This window comes from Carcharodon carcharias, chromosome 2 (genome assembly GCF_017639515.1).
Source record: "Carcharodon carcharias isolate sCarCar2 chromosome 2, sCarCar2.pri, whole genome shotgun sequence".
In the NCBI taxonomy this organism is placed as follows: Eukaryota; Metazoa; Chordata; class Chondrichthyes; order Lamniformes; family Lamnidae; genus Carcharodon; species Carcharodon carcharias.
In genome coordinates, this window is record NC_054468.1 from 215,989,987 (window position 1) to 216,007,037 (window position 17,051).

At 43.7% G+C, this 17,051-nt stretch overlaps 1 protein-coding gene across 1 annotated transcript in view; it reads left to right on the top strand.

Moving 5' to 3' along the window:
• The first annotated feature begins 1,011 nt into the window (after positions 1–1,011).
• Positions 1,012–17,051, top strand: part of ttc27 (tetratricopeptide repeat domain 27) — a 243,222-nt gene continuing 227,182 nt past the window's right edge. Inside the window, exons 1-2 of the mRNA XM_041207509.1 lie at positions 1,012–1,131; positions 2,581–2,695. Coding sequence (XP_041063443.1) covers positions 1,012–1,131; positions 2,581–2,695 — 235 coding nt within the window. The remainder of the gene's footprint in view (positions 1,132–2,580; positions 2,696–17,051) is intronic.

The following is a 17,051-nucleotide window of genomic DNA, read 5'->3' on the forward strand; positions in this document are numbered from 1 at the left end:
AGAAAATTTTAAAACAGTAGATTTTGCCAGTTGCCTCTGGACAAAGAATCCAGACTGCTGACCACTTTTATAACACCATTCGCTTGTTATTGTTTCAATAGATTGCCCTTTGGAATAGTGTCCGCTCCAGACGTTTTCCAGAGAACAATGTCTCACACTCTAGAAGACATGGAAGGAGTAATGTGCCACATGGATGACAAACTTATACATGGCTCCATGAGAGAAGAGCATGATTGCAGAGTCAGAGCAGGTCCTGAAAGCCTTACAGATGCAGGCCTAACATTGAATGAGAAATGTGAGTTCACCAAACCTGTGATCAAGTTTCCACGTCACATAGTACAAGCCACTGGAATCACAGTTGATCCAGAAAAAACAAAAGTAATCAGAGAATTTCCACAAACCAGGAACGTAACTGAGCTTCAAACATTCCTCGGGATGGTCAACCAAATAGGCAAGTTCCTACCAAATTTAGCAGAGGTCAACAAGCTGTTGAGACAGGGTCAACATTGGTACTGGAAAATGGACCAGCAAAATGCTTTCAAAAGGATTAAACAACTTTTAATCTCTTCTGAAATCTTAGCATATTACAACCCAGGATTACCGACTCTAGCAGCAGCAGATGCATCGTTCACAGGTCTGGGGGCAGTTTTATTGGAAGTGCAGAGAGACGACAAGCTTAGACCAGTTTACTATGCCCCTAGGTCACTAACAGAAATGGAACAACAATGCGCCATGATAGAAAAAGAAGCCTGGGCAGCAACATGGGCATGTGGAAAATTCTCAGACTACGTTATGAGGTTGGGTTTCAATATTGAAACGTACCATAAGGGCGGAATCATCACAGATTTGCACAAAGTGCGGTAGCGGGCATGAGAAAAGGAGTTTTACCCACCAGCCGCAATGGCGGATTTTTGTGCTGTACCTTCCTGGTGCATCCCGCCTCATTAATAATGCTTTCGTGGGAAACATGCCGGATCGCTGGCGGCTGTGCTCAGATTTGCTCACCATGCCATGGCTCAGTGCTCCCTCACTCAGGGTGCCATATTTAAAGCACACCAGAGCGCAGACTGCTTCATGTCTACAGATGAGGACTGCTCCAGGGGACAGATGACCCCGAAAGCCAGGAAGACGGTAGCCCCAAAATTTATTGATGCCTCTCTGGGGGACTGGCTGGGTGCAGTGAAAAGCCGCCACAATGTCCTCTATCCCTGCTCTGGCCGCAGGAGGTCCACCAGGGTCATCTGGAAGGCAGTGGCAGTTGCGGTCAGCCATCCAGTGCAGGAAGAGGATGAATGATCTCAGCCATTCCACCAGGGTACGTCAATCACCTCTTGATTCTCAACACAAACCTATCACACATCCACAGAGATCCCACAGCTCAAGGGACAACACTGCTAACTCTCACACACACCCTCATATCTCCATCAGACTCATTCTCTGGAGCTCAAGTCTTCATCCCGTCCATGGCTCCGCTCACCACACAAACATTCCATGCAGTGTCCTGCTCTCTCATTCTCCACCTGTTTTCATGCAGGAGAAGCTGGCTCACAGCAGCAAGGAGAGGTCCCAGACTGGGGGTGGAATAGCCCACATTAGGCCCCTCCCTAACTTTGAGGAGTGGGCCATTGTGCTGACTGGTGAGGGCATAGAATGTGCCTCTGGCGATGGTGAGGTTGGTGGCAAACACCCGCATGAGGATCCTGCACCACTTCATCCCTCCAACTGTGAGTGCTCTCTCTCCTGCTTTGACTCTGCTGACATGCACTAATTATCTCTATCTCTACTTTGGTTCACAGGGAGCTCTGCCAAGTGACCGAAGCCCTCAGTCACCAGTCCCTCAGCTCTATCCATGTTCCCACCTCTAGCCAAGAGGACACCTCTTCCACTGAAGAGCTGGAAATAAGCAGCCTGGGAGACCCGTCACAGCACTCACCCACATCCTCCTCTAGTGTACATACATATACCTCGGTGGGACCTAGATCTAGCACAGGCTTGGGTTCGCAATCTGGTGGCCACCCGCACAGACACGTGTCTGCAACAGGAGGAGGCAAGTTCACACGAGCTCCCTGGCACTCAGAGGACTGCTGGGCAAGAGGCATCTGTGAGGCCTGAGTCAGATGATGAGCCTCTGGATTTTGCCTTCCAACTCATCGTGGAGAGTCAGCAGAAGGTGGGGGAACATTACGCAGAGCTGTTGGAAGCCCTTAACAGAGTGCTACGTGAGTTGGAGGAGTGTGTCTGCCTGCTCTCTGATGAAGCGGCGCCCACATGTGGGTGCATGGAGGTCTCCATGGGAAAGATGGCAGACACCATGGAGACCTTGGTCCAGCAGAACACGGAGATGATTGTAGACCTGCACTCTATCGTGGTGGCCATAGGTGAGTTCCTGCAGCGGCAATGCAGGGGGAAAACGGGGCACCTCGACATTCCCTGCAGGTGCTCCTTCCCGTCAAGGAGTCACACTGGGCCCCTGGAGGAGGAGCAGCAACTGGACATCTGCTCAGGAATCTCAGAGGCTGTGTGCTCCCTCTGAGTCCCTTTTGCCTGTGACCCCCTCAACCTTGTCCTCTGTCACTGCAGAGGGAGCAGCTGACCCACAGGAGGACATCCAAAGCAATCTGGGGCCCTCGAGGCCTCCAGAGGATGTACGCTGAAGTCATCGGAGGCAACAAGCTGACTTCACCTCTGCTGCAATGTCAGGGCAGCACCTAGAAGTGGTAGGCCTAGAAAAGTTAAGAAATTCTGATCACAAGTGGTTGCACTGGATGCAATACATGGGATCCTGGACACCGTAGTGTCCAATAATAGGCTGCAGTTTGCTAATGAGCTATTCCAAAATTGGCAAACGGATATGGCTTTGTTCGTGTAACCAGTTCCCCTCACTATTCTGAAGCAAAATGAAAAATTGAGAGAGGGGTACAAAACATAAAAGATTTATTGAAGAAAAACAAAGACCTTGATCTAGCTCTTCTGAGCTATTGAACTTCACCATTACAAAATGGTTTCTCATGATCAGAGTTACTAATGGATAGGAGAATGAGAACACAGTTTCCATCTCTAAAACAACAACTCAAACTCAATATCACCACGGACAGACACGAGAGGGTAATAGTCCGTGAGAAAGAACAGAGAACTAACCAGGCTCAGAACTTTAATCAGATGCATAGAGCACATCAGTTACCAGTGCTGAAGCCAGGGCAGAGACTATAGATCCAAGACCAACAGAAGGAAGGCACAATCATTGAGAAAACTTCACAACCAAGATCGTACAGGATTCAGACTGACCAGGGTATCATAAGGAGAAATCGCAGCTCCCTAATAATCTTGGAGAGAAAGTCAATAGAAATTTGGGCTTACTACTCCGATCCTGATAAAAAAGAAAGAAGACATAGTTCAAGCTCTACAGCCACCCAGGAGAAGATCACTCACACTGACAAAAAGGAGAACAGAATATCCTCGACCTCAAAAGGAGGTCATAACATGATCGGGGTATTGGTCAAGGCACCTCAGAGATTAACACTGTGAAGTCTGAGACTTTGGTGGGGAGATGTAGGAAGATGTAAATATGATGGGATTAAGTCTTTGGGGGAGATATTGAGTAAAGTGTTAACATCAGAAGCATACATGATACTGATGTAATAATGATATCAGTTCACACGACTGAGAAGTAAGAGAGATCTGGAAGGAGGAGAATCTCCAACCTCATCCAAATGTGTAAATTCCTGCTATAAATAAAGAGTAATGGTTTTGAGAAACTACAGACCCGAGCAGTGTAATTTGGGAGAATAGACAATCCCCAAAAAGCCCGTCCAGACCCCGACCATGCAATGAAATATCTTTCATTCTCTCTCTCTCACACACATGCTCTCTCGCTCTCACATACACACGCTCTCTCTCTCACACACTCTCATGCATGCGCTCTCTCTCCCTTTCACACACGCTCTCTCACATGCTCTCTCTCACACACATCCTCTCGCTCTCTCCCACACACACTGTCTCACTCTCTCTCACTCTCACTCTCACTCTCACTCACTCACTCACTCACACACACACACACACTCACTCTCTCTCTCTCACACACACACCCTCTTTCTCTCTGTCAGAAAGATATAATAATTTTCATAATGTTATTGTAATTTCTTTTAAAGTAGAGTAATGGCGGGGTCTATGTCAATGTCTGTGTGCATGTGTGAATTAAAGGCAGCTGGTCTGAAGGCTTTGACATAACAGATGATAAGCTAGGTTTGAAATGTTAAGTTGGTAAACATAGGTGTAAAGAGAACATTTGCATTTTTAAATAAACCAGGCTAGATTGATTTCAAAGGAGGTGAAATGTTTCACCTAGCCAGGAGAAGTTAAGAAACTGTGTGTTTATTTTTCCCCAAGATTACTGGTAAAATTGGTACTATGAGAGATATTTAGTATTAGAGAGGTAAAGTTCAAAGACATGGGGCTGAATTTTGCCATCGGCAAGTAGGGGGTGGGCCCTGCTTGCTGATGTGTAAAATGATGCGGGATGACATTGGGCGGAACCCCCGACGTCACCCCGCCCCATTTAAATTTTCAGGAAGGCGGGGGTCACAGCAAAATCAGCCAATTGAAGCCACTGACAGGATAATTAAAACAATTAAAGGACCTGCCCTTCCAACCTTTAGGCCAGGAGCCCAGGCAGACTTCAGAAAAAACATGAAACCTCATCCACTGAAATTTCGTGTGACATAGTCACACAAGGGGGACATGTTAAGGATTTTTTTATTTTTCTCTTTTTAATGTTTGAACAACTTTCAGTTATCTCCCTGAGGCAGCACTTAGCCTCAGGGAGTTGTGCGCTCTTTTGTGTGCATGCGCATGACAGAGCGCACTCTCGCATTTGGGGAACCCCCCCCCCCCGCCCGCACAGGAAGCGCATAATTGACCCGCCCACTTAAAATAGCGACGGGGCCCACTTCTCCAGCGGGGATTGGCTCCCCACCCGCTGGAGATTGGGTCAGGCCTGCCCACCCGGGAGGCAGAAAATTTTGCCCATAGTGAAACAATGCGTATTTGCATTCAAAGGGAAAAATACATATAAAGGAGTGAAGAATGTGTGTCAGGGTAGACATTTGAAGACCTAAAACAAGTGTGAAAAAGTCTCCAGCATCTACACCTCAAGTTGTTGCCTACAAAGAACTGAAGTTAAGAAAACTCACTTTGAATCGGATTGTTCAGGATATCGTGTTTCTTTGTCTGGGTCTTTTAAAGTCTGTGTCTTACTGTTGCCTTAACGAAAGTGTAACTGGGAGGTAGATTAACTAGGGGGATTTAGAAGTTATCACAGTAGTAATTTGTAGATCTATGTGTGTACTTAAAATCATTTCTTCTATTAATAAAAATTTAATTTAGTTTTGTAAGAAACATACGAGACTCAGTGGTCTTATTAGTACTAATTTCAAGGCACACATCTCGAAATATATACAAATTGCAAAACAGTTGTGGCAGTAGTTTCAAGGTTCCCTTTGGGATTTGAGCAGCTCAACATTTACCATTGGCTGTGCCATAACAAAGTTGGGGGCTCTTTGCAGGATATATTTGAGAGTCCCTGACTGGTTTGGAGTTGGTGAATCTTAAGATTATGAGTATGAGAAGCACTTTGAATTCAGGAGTGAGTGTGAAGGATTTTTAAGTGGTGAGACTGTGATATGGCTTTGGCAGTTGCTAAGACTTGTCTGGGAGTTGAAGTTATAACTTTGAGTGGTTTACAAAAAGTAACTAAAGCTAAGTTAATGGAATTGGTGGGGAAGTTACAATTGGGATTACCTGCAGGGGCAAAGAAAGCAGATATAATTGAAGGTATAGCACAGCATTTAAAGTTGGAAGTGATACCTGACACTACTGACACAGCTGGAGGCAGTGAGACTTAAGTTAGAAATGAAGAAGCTTGAACTTGAAAAAGCAAAAGAAATGAAAAAAAAAACGTGAGCTAGAGGCAGCAGAAAAAGAAAGAGAAAAGGAAACAGAATGGGCATTTCAACGGGAGCAAGCAGAAAGGAAGAATTTCAGGCAATAGAGAAGGATAAAGAAAGAGAGGCAAGGGAGAGAGAGTGAAGGAACAAGAAAGGGAATACCAATTTAAAAGGCTAGAAGTTAAAAAAGAGATCTTAGATTCTGAGGAAAGTTCTGATGATGAGAAAAACCTTTAACCTAAAACCCAATGGGAAGATGTTTAAATTTATACAATCTCTTCCAATGTTTGAGGAAAGAGATGTTGAAGCATTCTTTATTTCACTTGAGAAGATAGCTAAACAGATGAAATGGCCACAGGAAAACTGGACATTGTTACAATCCAGGTTGGGGTGTAGAGTACATGAGGTTTATGCTTCACTGTCAGAAGAAATGTTGGTGGATTATGATGCGGTAAAAAAAGGCTATTTTCTGTGCATATGAGTTGGTTCCTGAGGTATAGAGGCAGAAATTTAGGAACATGAGAAAACAGCCTGGGCAAACTTATAATGAGTTTGAAAGAGTAAAACAAAGTAATTTTGACTGGTGGATACTGGCATTAAAGATAGAGATGACATATGCAGCTCTTAGAGAAGTAATTCTTTTGGAAGAATTTAAAGATTCAATTCGTTCAGTAGTGAGAACTCATGCGAAGGAACAGAGGATTCAAATGGTAAGACAAGCAGCAGAGATAGCTGAGTTAATTCATAGAGCTAAACGTTTTTTGTCACCCTTTTAAATCAGAGAAGGATAGGAAGTGGGGAGGTGAAGGAAGGTGGGTAGTCAGGGAAGGGAAGGAATGGGTGGAAATTCGCAGGATATTTTTTCTCAGAATAAAAAGGAAGGTGCTGAGGGTAGAAGTGACACTCGAAAATTGAGGTGTTTTCATAGTGATAAAGTTGGACGCATAGGGCAGGATCTTCTGGTCGGTGAGCGGGGGCAGGGCCCACTCGCCGATGCATAAAATGGTGCGGAATGACGTCGGGTGGAACTCCATTTACAGGTTGGCAGAGGCGCAGCCGAGTCAGCTGCGCGCCTGCCACCCTGTCAACGGCCTATTGAGGTCATTGAGAAACTAATTAACATCATTAAGGTTAGTGGGCAGGCCGGGAGCCCAAGCGGGCTTCAGAAAAATCATGAAATCTCATTCACAGGTGGGATGAGGTTTCATGAGGGTATTTAAATTTTTAATAAAGGTTTCAATAAAAGTTATGGACATGCCCCAACTCATGTGACAGTGTCACATGAGGGGACATGTCAGGGAAATTTTTCTATCATTTGTATTACAATTTTTAATTTGGAGCCGATCTCCCTGAGGCAGCACTTAGCCGCAGGGAGATCAGTGCGCTCTTTCATGATCATGTGTGAAAGAACGCACTCTTGGCTGAGGGAAAGCTCCCCTGCCTGCACAGGGAGCACATAGTGCTTCCTAGTAGACGTTACACTGGGCGGGCCTTAATTGGCCCACCCATGTAAAATGGTGGCGTGTGCCCACCTGCACCTGCTCCCGCACCTGCCCCCCGACAGGGGGAACATTTTTCCCATAATTTCAGTATGTTGGAAATTGCAGGGAAAATCTGTTGGAATTATTGGGGTGCAGAAAAATTCTGGAAGTTGTCACGAGGAGATATTAATGTATATAATGTTATTGGAAAGTATTTTAAATTGGACTTGTAGAAGTGTCTGTGATTGTGGGTGTGATTATATGTGTTTTAATTGAATTAAAGCCAGCTAATCTGGGTGCTTTGATGTATAGTAATTTTCAGATGTAAACAGTAAGGTAGAGGTACATTTGTATTTTGTTGAATAAACCATTCAAAGACTGGGGTTGAAATCTTGCACCTAGCTAGGAGACACCAAGCAATATGATTATATTACTAGTAAAATTGGTACCATGAAAGTGGTTTTATTGTTAGAAGAGGTGGAGTTCAAAGGGCCTGGTGATACAATGAGAATTTACATTCAAAGGGAAGGCTAGGTATATACAGATAAGTTTTGGGAGTAAGTCAGAGGCATGGAAGGTCGAGGTCTGTAAGCCTATCACTATGTCTGAGAAGGAACAAATTGAAAGGAACCTCGTTTTGAATTTGTAAGATAAAATGTGCTTTGCCTGATGTCTGTTTAAAGTCAATGGGCATTTGTTTCCTTGATGAAGATTACCTGGGAGTGATTAACTTGGGGATATGTTTAATAGTTACTATGGTAGTAATTTGTAGACATGTGTATGTGTTTAATACCTTGTAAAATTAATAAGTGTTTAATTTAATTTATATAAAAACCTCTTGAGGCTTGGTGGTTTCATTTCTGAATTCATAGTTGCACCTCAAACATACCAATTGAAAATATAGGTTATGACAGTTGTTTAAAGTTTCCTCTGGGATTTTAAATAACTCAGCCTTTACCAACTGCTGTGTCATAACAAAGTAAAAGTACTGTGGGTTTTGAGGTTCAGGCACAGGAAAAAAAACAGTGGTTTGTATACAAGTAAAACAGGGAGAAAAAGTGATATATAAAGAAATGGGAATATGTTCACAATTTACCCAAGAGAATTCTGTGGAGCAGTTTGCAGAAATGTTTAAAGATTTTCTGTGTGAATGGAAAGTCTTTCCCTGTGTACAAGGTGGAGTAGGTAAAGATGTTAAAATTTTAAGAGACACAGGGGCTAGTCAATCCTTAATATAGGGATAGTGACATATGTTGTTCAGAGGTAGTGTTTCAGGAACAGGTGATAATAAGTGGGGTTCATGGATATGCTAAACCTATTCCATTGTGGAAGGTAAATTTAAACAGTAAGTGGAAAGCAGGTGAGGTGATTGTTGGAGTGGTGGAAAAACACCCATTGCAGGGGTTCAATTTATTCTGGGTAATGATATAGCTGGATCACAGATGTGGGTGATGCCCATGGCAGTTGAGCAGCCTGTAGAAGTGTTTTCAACAGAAGTGTTGCAGAAAAAGCATCCTAGATTGTTTACAGCTTGTGTAATAATGAGATCACAGGGTCATAGGTTGAAACAAGAAGACTGGAAGTTCAAGGGCAGGGAGGAAGTGTGGAAATCCAATTAGCTGACACTGTGTTTGATAAGGTTGTTCAGGAAGAAAGACTGGAAGTTAATGTAGCTGAAGTATTTAACTCAAGGCAGTTGGTAGATTTATAGAAAAAGGATTTGCAAATAAGACAGTTATATCAGACAGCTTACTCAGAAACATAGGCAAAATATATTCCAGAATGTTAATACCTTCAGGATAATGTTTTAATGAGAAAATAAAGGCCTTATCATGCTTCAGCAAATGAAAGTTGGAGGGAAGTGCATCAGATTGTAATACCATTTGGATGTAGAAATCAGATTCTGAGGATAGCTCATGCAATTCCAATGGGGGGGCACTTAGGAATTAGAAAGACACAGGCAAAATTACAAAAAAATTTTTATTGGCCTGCATTGCATAGGGATGTAGTCAAATACTGTAGAATATGTTACACATGTCAGGTGATAGGGAAACCAGAAGTAATGATTAAGCCGGCACCTTTAATTCCCATTCCAGCATTTGGAGAACCTTTTACCAGGGTCATGACTGATTGTGTACAATCCCCCCCACCCCCCCACCCCCCCCACCACAACTAATACTAAAAGCGGAAATCAGTACTTACTGACAATACTGGATGTGTCTACCAGGTTCCCTGAAGCAATACCTTTGAGAGAAATGACATCAAAGAAAATTGTGGAAGAGTTAACTAATTTTTTTTTTTTTACAAGATATGGTTTACCTAAAGAAATACAATCAGATCAGAGTTCAAATTTCATGTCACAGCTGTTTAAGGAACTAATGAACAGTTTAGGAATAAAACAGTTGAAGTAAACAGCTTACCATCGTGAGTCACAAGGGGCTTTGGAAAGATGGCATCAAACTTGAAAAACTATGATGAGGGCGTACAGTCAGGATTATCCACAGGATTGAGTTGGGAGAATTCAATTCTTGTTATTTGTTACTAGGGATGCTCCTAATGCATCAACTGGTTTTAGTCCTTTTGAACTAGTTTATGGTCGTGAGGTGAGAGGGCCACTGAAATTGATTCATGAGAAATTGGTGACTCAAATTTCAGAAACTACTCTCCGGGATTATGTATCAAATTTCAGAGAAAGATTGGACGGAGCATGTGAGTTGGCTAGGGAACATTTAAAGATATCACAGCAAGTGATGAAAGTGAAGTCAGACAGGAAAGCTACAGCTCGTAGTTTTGTTGCTGGGGAGAAAGTGTTAGTTCTGTTATCAATACTGAGTGACTCATTGAAGGCGCAGTTCAGAGGGCCTTGCAGGATTGAAAAGAAGCTCAGTGAAGTAAATTATTTAATAAATACTCCCGGTAGAAGAAATAAGCAGAGGGTGTGTCATGTAAATATGCTTAAAAAGTACTTTGACAGGGAAGAGGGCCAGAAGGAGGTGTTAGTGGTGGTAGATAATGAGAAAGAGGTGGAAATGCAGGATTCTGCAATTGATTTGCCTCTAATCAAATTGGATAATGAGGGTGTACTTGAAAATTTAAATGTAATATTGAGTTACCTCCCAGACATGTGTCAAAGTGATTTGGGGAAGCTATTGCAGTCACACAAAGATGTTTGTGGGAATAAGCTGGGAGGACAAATTTAGCTATACATGATGTATGTGTAAGTTTCAGCTTTGCTAAGGCAACATCTTTATAGATTAAATCTGGCAAAGTTACCACAAGTACAGAAAGAAATTGAATTCATGCTTCAAAGTGACATCATTGCATCTAGTTGCAGTAACTGGAGTTCACTTATTGTGCTGGTACCGAAACTGGATGGAACACAAAGACTGTGTGTGGACTATGGAAAGGTGAATGCGGTGACAATAGCAGATTCATATCCTATATCAAGGTCGGCAGCTTGTATTGGTACAGTGGGACAATCAAAATTTATCACAAAAATTAACTTGCTAAAAGGATATTGGCATGTACCGTTATTGGACAGAGCAAAGGAGATATTGGCTTTTGTGATGCCAGTCGGACTATACAGTTTAAAGTCATGCCATTTGGTGTGAAAAATGCACCTGCAACATTTCAAAGACTGAGAAACAAAGTAATTGCATGTCTTAGCAACTGTGCTGTTTATATTGACGGCTTGACAGTTTTCAGTCAGACATGGGAGGAGCATTTACAACACCTGGAAGAATTATTTACTCGATTGCAAGAAGCTAATTTGGTGATGAACTTGGCTAAAAGTGAATTTGCAAAAGCACAAGTTACATACCTAGGCCATACCATTGGACGTGGTTAGATGGCTCCGAGAGATGTGAATGTCAAGACTATAATGGATTTCCCAGTGCCTACAACAAAATGAAAAGTTTTGAGATTTCTGGGCATGAGAGGGTTTTATTGGAAATTTGTACCAAATTTTAGCCGAGTGGTTACTCCACTGAGTGAACTATTAAAAAAGAACAAGAAGTTCCAATGGGCACAGGAGTGTCAGCAGGCATTTGACAGTTTGAAAACTGTTTTGACTACGACACCAGTTTTGGCAGTACCCAGTTATGCCAAGCAATTTAAGTTGGCTGTTGATGCAAGCGACATAGGCGTTGGGGCCGTACTGTTACAAGAAGATGAAACGGGAATTGAAAAACTAATAGGGTATTTTTCACAGAAGTTGAAGTACAACAGAGAAGATATTCAATGATCGAAAAGGAGACTTTGGGTTTGGTGCCAGCATTGCAGCATTTTGAAATTTTCATTGCAAACGATTCATCAGAAACAATTGTTTATACAGACCACAATCCTTTAATGTTCTGGACAAATTTCGGGACAGAAGTGCAAGGTTATTCAAATGGAGTTTATTACTGCAACCATTTATACATGTGATGGGATGACAAAATCTGATTGCAGGTGCATTGTCAAGAGTTTGAAGCTTAAAGAGAAAATTGGACATTTATAACCTGGACACTGGACTGGAATGATTTCTGTTGATACCATGGATTTGTATATATATATATATATATATATGTATATATTATGCTAATGCATGCATCTAGTAATGCAATAATGTAATAAGTATAGGAGGTAATGTAAAATGGGTACATAAAATGAAGCCATCTTTTTAAATTATGATGGTTCATTTTTTAATGAGGGGGTGCTGTCAGGAAGATATAATAATTTTCATAATGTAATTGGAAATTATTGTAAAGTAGAGTAATATGGGGTCTGTGTCTGTTTCTCTCACACACGCTGACTCACACACAGACTGACACGCACACACACACTCACTCATTCTCACACTGTCTCTCCTCTCACTCTCACCTCCCTCTCACACACTCTCTCCCTCTCTCACACCGTCTCTCTCCCCCTCACTCTCTCTCCCTCTTTCACACACTCGCGCTCTCACTTACACTCACTCTCACACTCTCCGTCATACTGACACACACTCTCTCACACATTTGCTCTCTCTCATACACCCTTACTCAGGCTCTGACTCAAACACTTGCTCTCTCACACACACTCACTCACACACGCTCTCACTCACACAATCTCTCTCTCCCTCTTTCACATGCTCTCTCTTGCTCTCACACTCCCTTTTTTTTATTCATTCATGGAATGTAGGCTTCACTAGCCTGGCCAGCATTTATTGCCCATCCCTAATTGCCCTTGAGAAGGTGGTGGTGAGCTGCCTTCTTGAAACGCTGCAGTCCATGCGGTGTAGGTACACCCACTGTGCTGTTAGGGAGTTCCAGGCTTTTGACCCAGCGACAATGAAGGAACGGCAATATATTTCCAAGTCAGGATGGTGAGTGACTTGGAGGGGAACTTCCAGGTGATAGTGTTCCCATCTCTCAGCTGCCCTTGTCCTTCTAGGTGGTAGTGGTCGTGGGTTTGGAAGGTGCTGTCTCAGGAGCCATGGCGAGTTCCTGCAGTGCACCTTGTAGATGGTGCACACTGCTGCCACTGTGTGTCGGTGGTGGAGGGAGTGAATGTTTGTGGATGTTCTCCAATCAAGTGGGCTGCTTTGTCCTGGACGGTATCTAGCTTTTTCAGTGTTGTAGGAACTGCACTCATCCAGGCAAGTGGGGAGTATTCAATCACATTCCTGACTTGTGCTTTGTCGATGGTGGACAGGCTTTGGGAGTCAGGAGGTGAGTTACTTGTCGCAGGATTCCTAGCTTCTGACCTGCCCTTATAGCCACAGTATTTATATGGCTAGTCCAGTTCAGTTTCTGGTCAATGGTAACCCCCCCAGGATGTTGATAGTGGGGGATTCAGTGATGGTAATGCTATTGAACATCAAGGGCTGATGGTTGGATTCTCTCTTGTTGGAGATGGTCATTGCCTGACACTTGTGTGGCATGCATGTTACTTGCCACTTGTCAGCCCAAGCCTGGATATTGTCCAGGTCCTGCTGCATATGGACATGGACTGCTTCAGTATCTGAGGAGTTGTAAATGGTGCAATCACCAACAAACATCCCCACTTCTGACCTTATGATGGAGGGAAGGTCATTGATAAAGCAGCTGAAGATGATTGGGCTGAGGACACTACCCTGAGGAACTCCTGCAGAGATGTCCTGGAGCTGAGATGAGTGACCTCCAACAATCACAACCATCTTCCTTTGTGATAGGCATGACTCCAACCAGCAGAGAGTTTTCCCCCTGATTCCCATCAACTCCAGTTTTGCTTGGGCTCCTTGATGCCACACTCGGTCAAATGCTGCCTTGATGCCAAGGGCAGTCACTCTCTCCTCACCTCAGGAGTTCAGATCTTTTGTCCATGTTTTAACCAAGGCTCACACTCCCTCTCTCTCTCTCACACTCCCTCTCTCTCTCCACCTCCCTCTCTCTCTCCTCTAACTCTCTCTCTCTCTCCTCTCTCACTCCCTCTCTCCCCCTCACTCTCACTCTCCCACCTCACACTCTCTTTCCCCTCTCTCTCTCTCTCTCTCTCCACCCTCACACTCTCTCACACACACTCTCCCTCTACCCTCTCACCTCATCCTCTCTCTCCCTCTCATACACTCTCTCCCCCTCTCTCTCTCCCCATGTCTCTCACACTCTCTCCCCCTCTCACACTCTCTCTCCCACCTCTTGCACTCTCTCACCTCTCACTCTGTCTCCCTCTTTCACACTTCCTCACTCTCTCTCACACACACTCTCTCACACCCACTCTCTCTCACACCCTCTTTCTCTCTCACACACAGTCTCTCTCTCACACCCACTCTGAGGCACACAATGTCTGTCTCACAGACACACTCTCTCACTGTCTTCTCACTCTCACCTCTCTCTCTCTCTCTGGTAAAGTGTAGTACCCTAAGACTGTACTTACCAATCACCATATAGCGTGGGCTACTGATTAACTGAGGTCTAGACCTGAAGGTGTTTGTGGGAGCATGCAAGGATTTAATGTTCTGCCTTCTGTTGTAATAAACAATCACAGTTTATTCTTATGTTGGGGTCTCTCCATTATTGATAGCGAGCATCAACTAACACGTGTACATGAAGGTGTGCAATTCGAGTTTACTCGACTAGTGAACTCATAAACTCAAGACATAAAACTGGCAAAAAATAGCAAAATTGCAAGTCCCCTGAATGAGAATCGATAAGATGGATGAGCAAAACATTAGAAAGAGAATCCGTACTTATGTTGTCACAAAGGTGGCGATCAGAGCAGGAAGCAGTGCTGCAGTTTTAAATTTGAAAAGAAAACCCTGCAGAATCACGACTCTGGGGATCCCACCAAAATCTGAAAAGAGTGTGAAACCCAGCACAGAAAAGCCGGCAGCTGCAGAGATGGAGTTAAAATAAACGGTGACTGCTCTTAAAGCAGCAATACATTTAAAGAGGTACATGCAAGAAAAAATGGCAATGGACAGAAAATTATAAGAGACCCCAGAGAGAGAGAGAGAGAGCAACTCTGCAGAAGGCAAACCACGAATCGATCGACAGCAGTCAAGAAAGCCACGGTAAGCCAAACACCTGAATTTGTCATTAACTGGGGAGCCATCGGAAGCGCAGCCCTCTTGCAGTCTTTCACGATGCCGCAGTTCGGGTGTGTCAATCCATTCGACCCCATTTCAGATGACTGGTCTCGGTATTTCGAGCGCCTAGCGTTCCTTTTTTACCGCTAACAACATCACGGCGGGGGAGGAAAAGAAGAGGGCGATTCTTTTGCTCACATGCGGGAGCAAAACGTACGGGCTGATCCGCAGCCTAACACCCCCGACTCGAAGACTTTCGACGAGTTAATAAAAATTATACAAAACCACCCGAGGCCAAAGCCCTGAGTTACAAAGCAGCGCTTCACGTTCAATTCGAGGAAAAGGCCTTCAGCGGAAACACTAGCTGACTATGTTGCCGTTTTAAAGGCATTAACTGAACATTGCGAATTCAGAACGTCCATTGGCGATATGAGAGAGACTGACTGACACGAGGGGTTGAAGCTGATATTATTACTCGAGTTTGCTAGCCAAAGTTAACCTAGACTTCAATAAGGCATTAGAATTAGCCACAACCATGAAGAGTGCTATAGAAAGTCGGTAGCTATAAGAGATGCACAAAATGGTGCCATCCATCTGGTTGGGCGGGACAGACCAGCAACAAAAGGTGAGAGAACATCGGACCCCAGAGAAAGGCGGGAAACGCCCCCTATGTACAGATCAGTAAAAAGAACAACAGGACCACAGTGAAAACCCAGAAACTGAATGAGGGAAATGCATCCAGTGGGCGATCGACAATTCAAACAAGTCGAATGCTTTTTCGGCCACCACGATGATCACTTAAGGAGGCACTGCAGAGATAGGCTGAGACAGCATTTTAAAGACAAAGGGAGAGATTGTGACATCTGTCTCAAGAAGAACCAGAAGAAATAGAATTAGACATCCATTCACTATATAACCTGAAAGTGGGTAGAACCAAGCCAATCCAAGTAGGCATTATAGTCAATAGACAACCAGCTAAGATGGAAGTTGATACTGGAGTGTCGATGTCCGTCATTGGAGAACATGCATTCAGATACTTGAATAAAGGAATCCATCCTTTAAGATTGGAACTTGCGGAAACTACACTGAAAACATACACGGCTGAAGAAATAAGACCGAAAGGGCTATGTCAAGTCATGGTGCAGTATGAGGAACAGTCTGCAAAATTATCCCTATTTGTAATGTTAGGCAGGGACCGAGACTCCTCGGAAGGAACTAGCTACAAGAGATAAACCTTCTGGCCTGCTAAGTTCTCAACTGGAAACCAGAAGCCAGAAAAATTGAGTGCGCAAAGACCTCACAGGACAAGCCCGTAGAAGTGTCACACCGGGACAGAGTTGAAGCTGAAGTCAGCATCCTTCGCAAAGAAAAGGAAAACCTATTAAAGGACTTCTGTGTGCTGCAAAATTCAATCAGCTCCCAATTTGTGCCACTGAAAAGACATGAAGAAAAGGAAGAGTTGAACCTGTCTCTGGCCGAGCTAAGGAACGAGTTAGCTGAGATGGGGCAACGATTTGTTATTCTCCAGGAAACTATTAATGAGAATAGGAAAGAATTGAAAGAGCTGAAGCAGCAGCTGCGTAAAAGCCATGAAGTTTTAAAACTAGAAGGCGCTGAGTTCTCAAAAGAACTGTCAGAAAACCCAACTACTGAGCACACTCACGTTCAGCTCGCGCCTGAGTCTAGTCCAGCCAATAGCGAAATTAAAGAGAAGAACGAGATATGGATCAGTGCTACTGAGAAAAGGACATACAAGAAGAGGAACTATTGACAATCCTCGAAAAGAAAAACATTTGTTTTCTGTGTTGCTTTGTGCTTGCTGCCCTTTATCTATTTAAGCTTGGAGGGGAGGGGCAGCAGGAGTGAACGTGACCACACCCGGAAGATGGTGAAATCATCGACTGAGGAACCTAGTGGACCACTGTCCCCTGAAAAGCAGGTCTTGAAAAAACCAGCCAAAGTTGTTGAACTGCAGCACTCAACATGTCTGAGAAAGTCTCCTGGGAGACTTGATTTGTAAATAGTTATTACTGTAAATACTTCAATTTATTAAGTTTGTCAATTGTATTTTTTTAAGTAAAGGGGGAGGGATGTAGTAAAGTG